At 42.5% G+C, this 11,448-nt stretch overlaps 1 protein-coding gene and 1 pseudogene across 1 annotated transcript; both read left to right on the forward strand.

Annotated features, from left to right (window-relative positions):
• Nucleotides 1-443: 443 nt before the first annotated feature.
• LOC109569179 (olfactory receptor 4D9-like) lies at nt 444-1,476 on the forward strand. The gene has a single exon (XM_019974480.2). The coding sequence runs from the start codon at nt 444-446 to the stop codon at nt 1,377-1,379; it is 936 nt and encodes a 311-aa protein (XP_019830039.2). The 3' UTR covers nt 1,380-1,476.
• A 2,382-nt stretch (nt 1,477-3,858) lies between these two features.
• On the forward strand, nt 3,859-4,797 carry LOC109569180 (zinc finger CCHC domain-containing protein 17 pseudogene; annotated as a pseudogene).
• Nucleotides 4,798-11,448: the final 6,651 nt, after the last annotated feature.

The raw sequence follows: 11,448 nt of genomic DNA on the forward strand, positions 1-11,448 counted from the left end.
TCATTGCAGTGGCTTCTCTCCTCCTAGAGCACAGGCTCTAGGCGCGTGGGGTTCAGCAGTTGTGGCCCATCGGCTCAGTTGCTTTGTGGCATGTGGAATCTTCCAGGAACAGGGATCGAACTCATGTGCCCTGCATTGGCAGATGGATTCCCATCCTCTCTGCCACCAGGAAAGTCCAAGATACATGGTCTTTTTTCATTATGTATGTCCAATTTCTGCATAACAGGTAAAACTTTGCTTGATTTAATTTTCTCAGTAATGTCATTGTTTCCTTCAAAGCTGTACGTGTGTGTTAGTCACTCAGTCGCATCCAACTCATTGTGACCCCAAGGACTGTAGCCCGCCAGGTTCCTCTGTCCATGGGATTCTCCAGCAAGAATACTGGAGTGGGTTGCCATTCTCCTCTCCATCAAAGCTGTACCTGGAGGAATAAATGTCATCCAATGGCCTTGAAAAATCACACCAGGGTGTCGGAATTTATCTTCTGTGGACTTACCCGATCTCAAGAGCTGAGTGCACTCCTATTTTTCCTTTTATCTATAGTTTATGTAACAACTGTGTTTGCAAATGTTGCCATCATGGTCACTGTGAGCTGCGAGTCTCACCTCCAGACCCCCATGTACTTCCTGCTCCGAAACCTCTCCGTCTTGGACATCTGCTTCTCCTCCATCACCGCCCCCAAGGTCCTGGTGGACCTTCTTTCGGAGAGAAAGACTATCTCCTTCCATGGCTGCCTCACGCAGATGTTTTTCTTCCACCTCCTCGGAGGCGCAGACATCTTCTCTCTCTCAGTGATGGCCTTTGACCGCTACGTGGCCATCTCCAAGCCCCTGCACTACGTGACCATCATGAGTCGGGGGCGGTGCATTGGGTTGATAGTGGCCTCCTGGGTGGGGGGCTTCGTCCACTCCATCGTGCAGATCTCCCTGTTGCTCCCCCTCCCCTTCTGCGGACCCAACATTGTGGATGGTTTCTACTGCGACGTCCCCCAGGTGCTCACACTCGCCTGCACAGACACTGCTGTCCTTGAGCTCCTGATGATTTCCAACAATGGCCTGGTCACCACCCTGTGGTTCGTCCTGCTTCTTGTGTCCTACACAGTCATCCTGATGATGCTGAGGTCTCACTCTGGGGAGGGCAGGAGGAAAGCCATCTCCACCTGCACCGCCCACATCACGGTGGTCACCCTGCACTTCGTGCCCTGCATCTACGTCTACGCCCGGCCCTTCTCTGCCCTCCCCATGGACAGAGCTGTCTCCATCACCTTCACTGTCATCATTCCTGTCCTGAACCCCCTGATCTACACCCTGAGGAACCAGGAGATGAAGGCAGCCATGAGGAGACTGAAGAGGAGATTCATGCTTTCTGAAAGGGGATAGTCTCCTTATAGATTGTGGATCAAGATGTAAGTATATAGTTGAAATATTTTCTTAAAATATTAGCTGTAGTATTCAGGGGCTCAACTGTACATAGACAATTAACTAGACCAGGATGGCACAGGTACAAAGGACCAGCGACCTGGAACACCTGTATCGGAAAGGAACGCCAGCAGGAAGTTACGGCAAAGAACCTAGTTCTTGAAGAGTAATTGACAACAAGCCAGGCACAGATGCGGACTGTGCTAGAGATGGGTGTCCAGACAAAGGGTGAGAGACAGCACTCTGACACCCAGGCAGGCAGTAGGCCGCCGGGGCCTCTGTCCCAACAAAGCAGGGGCACAGCTGCTGGGTCCCAGGCAGTAGGCCGCCGGGGCCTCTGTCCCAACAAAGCAGGGGTACAGCTGCTGGGTCCCAGGCAGTAGGCCGCCGGGGCCTCTGTCCCAACAAAGCAGGGGCACAGCTGCTGGGTCCCAGGCAGTAGGCCGCCGGGGCCTCTGTCCCAACAAAGCAGGGGTACAGCTGCTGGGGCCCAGGCAGTAGGCCGCCGGGCCTCTGTCCCAACAAAGCAGGGGTACAGCTGCTGGGTCCCAGTGCAATGACAGTTCCCTATGACTATCTCCCAAGCATACGCTAGGCACCAAACTCTGTCTGGGGACATCCTTCTCTATCATTTCTGTTCTATCAGCAACTTTGGGCCTACTCTTTCAATCAGCTCATCTATAAAATATACTGGCACAGCCCCCCACAACCATCTGTTACATGTAAAGGGTTTTAGTTTTGAAGGATCTCCATTGCCTGCCACTCTCTGTGACTTTGTCAGACTTAGACGTGACCTGGGACTCACACCGTCTGATTTGGTGAAGTGGCCACATGTAAGTGCAGCCAGTGGGACTGCCTGCCCTACTGCCCACAACACTGCCTCGGGCATAAGCCAGTTTGGTTGAAAAAAGAAAAATTCATATCCAAGCCAATAAATGCTTTTATTTTTCCTATGTGTACCTGCTTACCATTTCCCTTATTGCAGTGTTTTAAAAATTCCATAAAACTTCAAATTAGTACATCTAATTCTCCTTTATATTCTCAGGGTCTAAAATAGTGTCTGACCCATAAAAGCTTTAAATAAGTGTTTCAAATACTTGGAAAGGGATTAAATGAATGTATGTAAGAATTTGATACCAAATTCTACTTAATCTTGGTTTTTTTAGTATTTAAAGATGACATTACTTCTTCAGGGACTTCCCTGGTGGTCCAGTGGTTAAGAATTCTCACTTCCACTGCATAGGTTTGATAGGGGGCATAGGTGTGATCCCTGGTTGGGAATCTGATCCCACATGTCATATGATGCAGCCAAAAAAAAATAAAAAATAAAGTAACATTGACTTTACTTCTTGAACAGATGCTCCTTCATGGAAGTCAAAGGAAAAGGAAATGATTGAATCAGAGTGTACTATGATCTTGCACTCTAAGCTTTATACAGGACCACATCCCTTTATTTTAATTTACTAGGGCCAGGTAGATTTTCCAATTTCTAATTTCTTAAAGTCTAGAAAGATCACACAGTGCATGTATTGTAGATTACACTGTTTCTCCTATGTCGTACCAAGTGAATTGTTTCTACTTCATGAAATGAGACACAGGTGGAACTTCAAGTATTTTCTATAGCAACTATACTTACCATATTTTAATTGAAAATGTCATCCACTGTAAAATACATTTGCCACTCTAATAACAGCTAGGTAGTAAAAAAGAAGAGCTACCATATTACACACACTCATTGATTTTAAGATGCGTCTTAATTTCAGAGACATTTAAATGTGAAGGAAAGAAAAGATTCATCTTAGAATTTAACAAACTCAGTATTCAAAAATACAAAATAATCAGTCCCTGTCTCATGCACGCACATACATACACACATACACTTTCCCAAAGAGAGACAGATATAAAGCAAACAAGTTTTATTTTGCCAATCCTGTTTTAGGAGCACAAAAAACTGCCATTAATTCAGTAGTACAAAACAGACTGTTTCTAACCAAATTCTGACCACCTATAACACATTTATTAAACCTTTCCCCGGTATTTATGCTTCCCTGGGAGCTTAGAGGATAAAGCGTCTGCCCACAATGCGGGAGACCTGGGTTCGAACCCTGGGTAGGGAAGATCCCCTGGAGAAGGAAATAGCACCCCACTCCAGGATTCTTGCCTGGAAAATCCCATGGACGGAGGAGCCTGAGCGACTTCATTTCACTTCGCTTCATAACACATTTATTATTATGGGCATTATGTTTACATATTATTTATATTTGTTTCTTAGTATTAAAATAAATTGTGAAACTCCAGTGTTTCCTCACTTTAGGGCCCAAAGACACTGCTACCTCAGCTCCTCACTGTGGAAGTCAGGAAAATACTTCTCTTATCTTACGGAAGCCTGATAAGATATTCCCTTCTAGGAAAGATCCTACTATTCCCCAAAGACCCAGGCACATTCAAGGGTTACACTTCTGGGTTTTGGTGTTTCGCGCAATGCTGTGAGGGGAAGACCAGAAGCTGACAACGAAACACTTCAATTAGCTTTAGCAGAAGAGAAATGGAGGGACCATAGAGCATTAAGGATGAATTCAGGAAGACCCGAGACCATGGAGAACTTGCCTGCTCTCTACACTATTTTCCAAGGAGAGGTTGCTATGGTCACAGACTATGGAGCCTTTATCAAAATCCCAGGCTGTCGGAAGCAAGGTCTGGTCCATCGAACTCACATGCCATCCTGTCGCGTGGATAAGCCCTCTGAGATAGTAGATGTTGGCGACAAAGTGTGCGTGAAACTTATTGGCCGAGAGATGAAAGATGATAGGATAAAAGTATCCCTCTCCATGAAGGTTGTCGACCAAGGGACTGTGAAGGACCTTGATCCCAACAACGTTATCATTGAGCAGGAAGAGAGGCGGAGGTGGTCCTTCCAGGATTACACAGGGCAGAGGATCACCCTCGAGGCTGTTCTGAACGCCACCTGCAAGAAGTGTGGCTGTAAAGGCCACTTTGCAAAGGATTGTTTCATGCAACCAGGTGGGGCCAAGTATTCTCTGATACCTGAAGAGGAAGAGGAGAAAGAAGAGCCAAAGTCAGCAGAGTTTGAAAAGCCTGACACCACAAGAAATTCTTCTAGAAAAAGAAAGAAAGAAAAGAAGAAAAAGAAACATAGAGACAGGAAGTCATCTGACTCTGACAGCTCAGACTCTGAGAGTGATACAGGCAAGAGGGCAAGGCACACGTCAAAGGACAGCAAGGCAGCAACGAAGAAGAAAAAGAAGAAGAAGCACAAGAAGAAGCACAAGGAGTGAGATCGGAGCGTGGAGAGGGTGGTTGAGAGAAGGAATCCGGAGCCTGTGCTTTGAAGCCCTGGCTCCTAGAAAGACTCCGTAGTGAGAATATGGCCTCCCCCCCTTCTCTCCCATGGGAGATGGCGTCCCCTTTCGCCACAGCAAGTCTGGGAGTTACGTATCAAAAGCTTCTGCCTGAATGAGCTGTTCCCTTATCACTCTTGCGCCCTTTGCAAGTGACCCCTGCAGCTCTCCCATTCATTCACCCAACTTCATTCAGCGGGAGGTCGTAGTACCCTCTCCAGCTGCCACTGCCAGAGCCGATCCCTGTACAGGAGTCCAGGCGAGAGCCACAGGAACTGCTGTGGGGGTGAGTCTGGCTGTAGCTGAACAGAGTGATTGGCCCCTGCCTATTGGCCTACCTCCCCTGGCCTGACTGGTGGATGGTCTCTGTGACATCCAGCACACGGGCAGAGGGAGACTGGCAGTATGAGAGGGAACATGGTAAGAAGTGGTGCTCACTTTCTCCATCCCCCCGGCATGCTTCTGCTGTGTTAGAAGCGACAGCCAGTGGTCACAGCCAGAAAAACATTGTTTGCAGTGACTCAGCTTGTTTGTGACATTCCCACAGACCACTGAACCAGACAGCTCAAGCCAAAATCATTGCTTTACTTTGTATTTACTACAGCGTGAGTGAACTGCTTCCATTTCAGGTTTCTGCTTAAATTCCTGGTACTAAATGGAAGAAAGAAAAAAAAGAGTTACACTTCTTTGGTGGAACAAATAAATACATGCTATGAACTTGTAGCCTACTGAAGAAAAGAGGACTCAACGCACTGAAAATTTACAGGATGGAAAAGACCATATAATTTCCATAGAAAATATAGTTAATAAAAAATGGGCTAAAAGAGAAAACACCTTAGCAAATCAATAATTATAGATGAACTGAAAAAATTGCCAAAGACAGATCCTTTGAAAAAATTTTAGATCCAAATAACTTTGTGGATGATTTCCAATAAATATTCAAGAATCCAGCAATTCCAGTTTTATTGTAAATTTTAGAGCACTTCTTAATACAGTCTATAAGGATACCATAACCCTATTGACCGGAGAAGGCAATGGCACCCCACTCCAGTACTCTTGCCTGGAAAATCCCATGGACAGAGGAGCCTGGTAGGCTGCAGTCCATGGGGTCGCTAAGAGTCAGACACGACTGAGCTACTTCACTTTCACTTTTCACTCTCATGCATTGGAGAAGGAAATGGCAACCCACTCCAGTGTTCTTGCCTGGAGAATCCCAGGGACAGGGGAGCCTGGTGGGCTGCCGTCTATGGGGTCGCACAGAGTCGGACACGACTGAAGTGACTTAGCAGCAACCCTACTGACAAACTATATAATGGCATCTAATTGATCTAATTATATCCTATATCTAACGTAGGTAAACACACCAATCACATCTTTAGAGACAGATGTAAAATTCTTGTAAAATATTAGCAAGTTCCACAGCAATGCGTTATGTAATAACAGCAAGGTCCAGTGGAATTTATTCCAGTTTCAAAAAGAAATATTAATATAATTCACTGCATATGAAAAGGTGCAATTATTTCAGTGGCTCAGAAAATATTCATCATAAATCAGCCCACATCCCTGGAAAGCAAAACATACTTAAGAAGCCAGGAATTGAAAAAAAAAAAAGTGACCACCTCAATAAAGAATATTAACAGGAACTATGTAGCAAGTATTATGTGTGTGCTCACTCTTGGGGTCCCACAGACTGTAGGCCACCAGGCTCCTTGGAACTGTCCTCGGAATTCTCTGTCCTTGCAATTCTCTAACCAGGGGATCTTCCCCACCCGGGAATCAAACCCAGGTCTTCTGCATTGCAGTTAGATTCTTTACCATCTGAGCCACCAAAATTGTTAACTGACAAAAAGCCTGAAGGAAGATAACTACCAGATTAAGACTGTCTGGGTTTGTGAAATATTATTAAAAGATCCAACCCCATGGATTCAGTAACCTCTTTTTTTTTTTTTTTTTGAAGGCTTATTGAAAATATCAACTATTTGGGTACCTGATTTTAAAAATAAATCTAATATAAAGGCTAGTCCACAGGCAAAGTGGGCCTTCTTGTACTCCAGCCAGCAGCTGTGGGGCACCACTGCAAGCCCTGGTAGCTGTCATGGCCTTTCATTAAGAGGCCTCATGTTCTGAACACAGGTACGCTTTAGTTTAGGTAGACATTAAGATTTAGTTCTGAAATCTGAGGATACAATCCACAAGATAAAATCATAGTGTTTTCTTCTATTACAAAGATCCAGTATGATAACTCCTCCATCTTAAACTACCTTTCCAGACATGCAGAAATTATGCTTGCAAGAACACAGAACAAAATTGCTCAGAAAGTTTAAAACTCATATTTGAAAAGCAGTTCACAATATTCCATCTAAATTGCACAGAAGACCCCAGTGATCAGTAGGAAATCTACCAGTCCAGTTTTTCCAACCCAAGCAGGTCCAAATATTATACTTAATGACTAAATATTAAAACAGTTTTTATTACTGTCCTTAATAGAGGATAATACCTGCTATCACCACTAATATTAATTATTGCACTTCAATTCATACAACTCAAAAACACAAGAAAAATGACAAAGCATAAAAATGTGGGAAAATTGGGGGGGGTTATTATTCTCAGATATTAAGATGCTACACCACAAGTTCTGTAAGGAATTCACTGAAATATTATTGAAAATAACAAAAGAATTCAACTCAGTGGTAACACATAAAATCAAATTACATGCACCATTGTTTTCCAATACACCATCAATATCCATAGAGAAAAAGTAATTAGAGCTATTTTAGGCAAAATGAAAGAGCACATATCATGAAACAAAGTCCTGATTTAAACATGCACACTCACTGCTTCTTGCAAACATCCACTTATGTGCATATCAGAATTCACAAGAAGAGAAGGGAAAGGCTCAGGACAAAAAATAAACACAAAGCAGAAAACCAGAGAATTGAATACTCCTCCACCAGTGGAAGGGTAAGCTGCTAAAAAATCATCCCACCAGCAGAGATTACAGTGAAACTTGTTTGCCTCAACCTGAACTTCGTGTGGAAAAAGAATCATCTCTTCTGAGACTTCAAAACCCTGACACAAGTCTCAGATTGAAGTTTGGACTGCCGATGAAATAGGAAACACCAAAAGGAGGAATTAACAGCAATGCAGGGTTAATAATGCCTTGTGATGCCTGAAAGAAACAAATATTTCCCTATCTGAAGGAATGCACACTAAACCTAAGCCTTTGAAGATTTCCACATAAATAGCTTGAGCACAAATTCATAGAACAACATTTTAAATGCATGCAGAAACAAGTCATTATTAGCAAGAATCACAAGAAACAACCAAGGACTTCCCTGGTGATCCAGTGGTGCAGGGGAGAAGGGTTCAATCCCCGGTCAGGGAACCAAGATCCCACGTGCCGCAGGGCAGTTGAGCCTGTGAGCAGCAGAGTCAGCAGGCCACCACAAAGACCAACACAGTCAAACAAGCAGAACAACCAGAGCACAGTGTGACCCTCAAGGTCTCTGAAGACGGAAGTAATCAGATACAGAACGCAAGGTAAACTCAAAGCTAAAAACAAAAGTTAACGTTTTTAAATGAGCAAGAAAAAAGGAACTTTGTAAACAGAATAAAACAAAGCTTCTAGAAATGAAAGCTGAATATGAACTGAATAACTCCCTGAAGTGGGACACGTATGAGGTAGAGTACACAAGAAGGGTGGTTAAGATACGTAGGAAAGAGGAACAGATCTAATAAATAGTATATCTGACATGAGTTCCAGAATGAAAAAATAATATGAATGAAAAAATAATAGGAAGGGTCATTATTTTATGGGATATAATGGGGAAATTTCCATGACTGATGAAAAATACAAATTCTCAGATTCATAACACATCATCCTAGAATACTTGAGGAATAGAGTCATATATAGTCACAAAACTGTAAATCACAAAAGTCAAAACGAGCATCACTTTTATACGCTAACAACAGTCTATCAGAAAAATTAAGAAAACTACTGAATTTATAACTGCATCAAAAGAGTAAAATACTTAGGAATAAATTTAACCAAAGAGATGAAATATCTGTTCACTGAAAACTATAAAATACTGATTAAAGAAATTGAATAAAATACCAATAAATGGAAAGATAATCCATGCTAATGGACTGGGAGAATTAATATTACAAAACTTACAGTCTACTCAAAGGTAGCTACAGATTCCATGTAATCCCCATCAAAATTCCAAAAGCAATTTTCACAAAAATAGAAAAGCAATCCTTAAATTTGTGTGCTACCACAAAAGAGTCCATAGTCAAAGCAATCCTGAGAAAGAAAAAAGCTAGAGGCATCACACTTATCATTTGAAACTCTACTATAAAGCTATAGTAATCAAAACAGCATAATACTAGCATAAAAATAGACATAGAGACCAATGAAACAGAATCAAGAACCCAGAAATAAATCCGTACAATTGCAATCATTTAATTTATGGGGCCGGAGGTGGGGGGAAGCCAAGAATACACAGTGGGGAAAGGATACTCGGTTCAACCAATGTTGCTGGGAAAACTGGATAACCACATGCATAATATCAAAATTGGACCCATATCTTACATCACTCACAAAAATTCACTTGCATGGATTAAATATTTAAGTATAAGACCTGATACCACGAAACTCCTAGGAGGAAAATGGAGGGAAAGCTCCTTGACTTGGTCTTGGCAACGGTTTTTTTAAATCTGACACCAAAAGCACAAGTAAGAAAGCAAAGCTTAACAAGCGGGGCTGCGTCAAATGGAAAGCTCTCAACCCAATGTCCATCGACAGATGGATGAATAGAGAAGATGCAAAGATTAACAAGCGGGGCTGCGTCAAATTAAAAGCCTCTCAACCCAATGTCCACCAACAGATGCATGAATAGAGAAGATGCAAAGATTAACAAGCGGGGCTGCGTCAAATTAAAAGCCTCTCAACCCAATGTCCGGGGCTGCGTCAAATGAAAAGCTCTCAACCCAATGTCCGGGGCTGCGTCAAATGAAAAGCTCTCAACCCAATGTCCACCAACAGATGGATGAATAGAGAAGATGCAAAGATTAACAAGCGGGGCTGCGTCAAATTAAAAGCCTCTCACCTAATGTCCATCAACAGATGGATGAATAGAGAAGATGCAAAGCTTAACAAGCGGGGCTGCGTCAAATTAAAAACCTCTCAACCCAATGTCCACCAACAGATGCATGAATAGAGAAGATGCAAAGATTAACAAGCGGGGCTGCGTCAAATTAAAAGCCCTCAACCCAATGTCCACCAACAGATGGATGAATAGAGAAGATGCAAAGATTAACAAGCGGGGCTGCGTCAAATTAAAAGCCTCTCAACCCAATGTCCGGGGCTGCGTCAAATGAAAAGCTCTCAACCCAATGTCCGGGGCTGCGTCAAATGAAAAGCTCTCAACCCAATGTCCACCAACAGATGGATGAATAGAGAAGATGCAAAGATTAACAAGCGGGGCTGCGTCAAATTAAAAGCCTCTCACCTAATGTCCATCAACAGATGGATGAATAGAGAAGATGCAAAGCTTAACAAGCGGGGCTGCGTCAAATTAAAAGCCCTCAACCCAATGTCCACCAACACATGGATGAATAGAGAAGATGCAAAGATTAACAAGCGGGGCTGCGTCAAATGAAAAGCCTCTCACCTAATGTCCACCAACAGATGGATGAATAGAGAAGATGGCATGCCTATACATAATGGAATATTAATTAGCCATTAAAAATAATGAAATGCCATTTGCAGCAACATAGATAACCCTGGATATTATCAAACTAAGTGAAGTAAATCAGATAAAGACAAATATCATATGATATCACTGATACATAGAATCTTTAAAAAAAAATTATACAAATGAACTTATTTACAAAACAAAATCAGATTCACAGATTTAGAGAACAAACATGATTACTAGTGGGGGAAGAGTCCAGAGAGGGGACAGATTGGGAATTTGGGATTGACATGTACACAGTGCTGTAATTACAATAAAATGCATTTCCATGGGGAAAAAACTAAAAAGTATCTGCAAAACAAAATACATAATCAACAAATGAAAAAACAACCTAAAGAATGGGAGAAGATATTTATAAATCATATATCAAGTAAGGGGTTAATACACAAAATGTATAAAGAACTCATACAACTCAATGGCAGGAAAAAAATTTTCAATTTGAAAACAGGCAAAGGAACTGAATAGATCTTTTTCCAAATAAGACATACAAATGTCAACAGGTATATGACAAGGTGCTCAACATCACAAAACATCAGAGAAATGCACGTCAAACTCACAATGAGATATTACTCAACATCTGGAGTAGGTTGCCATTTCCTTCTCCAGGGGATCTTCCCAACCGAGGGGTCAAACCCAGGTCTCTGGGTTACAGGCAGATTCCTTACCACTGAGCCACCAGCAAGGCCCTCTATTAGAGTAGCTATAGTCAAAAAGACACGAGGTAAGTGTCAGCAAGGACATGGAGAAGAGGAATCCTTGTGCACTCTTCGTGGGAATATAAATCGGTACAGCCACTTTGAAAAACAATATAGAGGTTTTTCAAGAAATTGAAAGTAGAACTACAAATGATCTAGCAATTCCACCTCTGGGTATATATCCAAAGGAAATGAAATCAGGGTCTAGAAGAAGTATAAG

The sequence above is a fragment of the Bos indicus genome, chromosome 15, assembly GCF_029378745.1.
Source record: "Bos indicus isolate NIAB-ARS_2022 breed Sahiwal x Tharparkar chromosome 15, NIAB-ARS_B.indTharparkar_mat_pri_1.0, whole genome shotgun sequence".
Classification (NCBI taxonomy): domain Eukaryota; kingdom Metazoa; phylum Chordata; class Mammalia; order Artiodactyla; family Bovidae; genus Bos; species Bos indicus.

Bases quoted from the DNA above. Each gene is read 5' to 3' on its own strand.
- LOC109569179 (XM_019974480.2), top strand. From the start codon at position 444: ATGGCCTTGAAAAATCACACCAGGGTGTCGGAATTTATCTTCTGTGGA.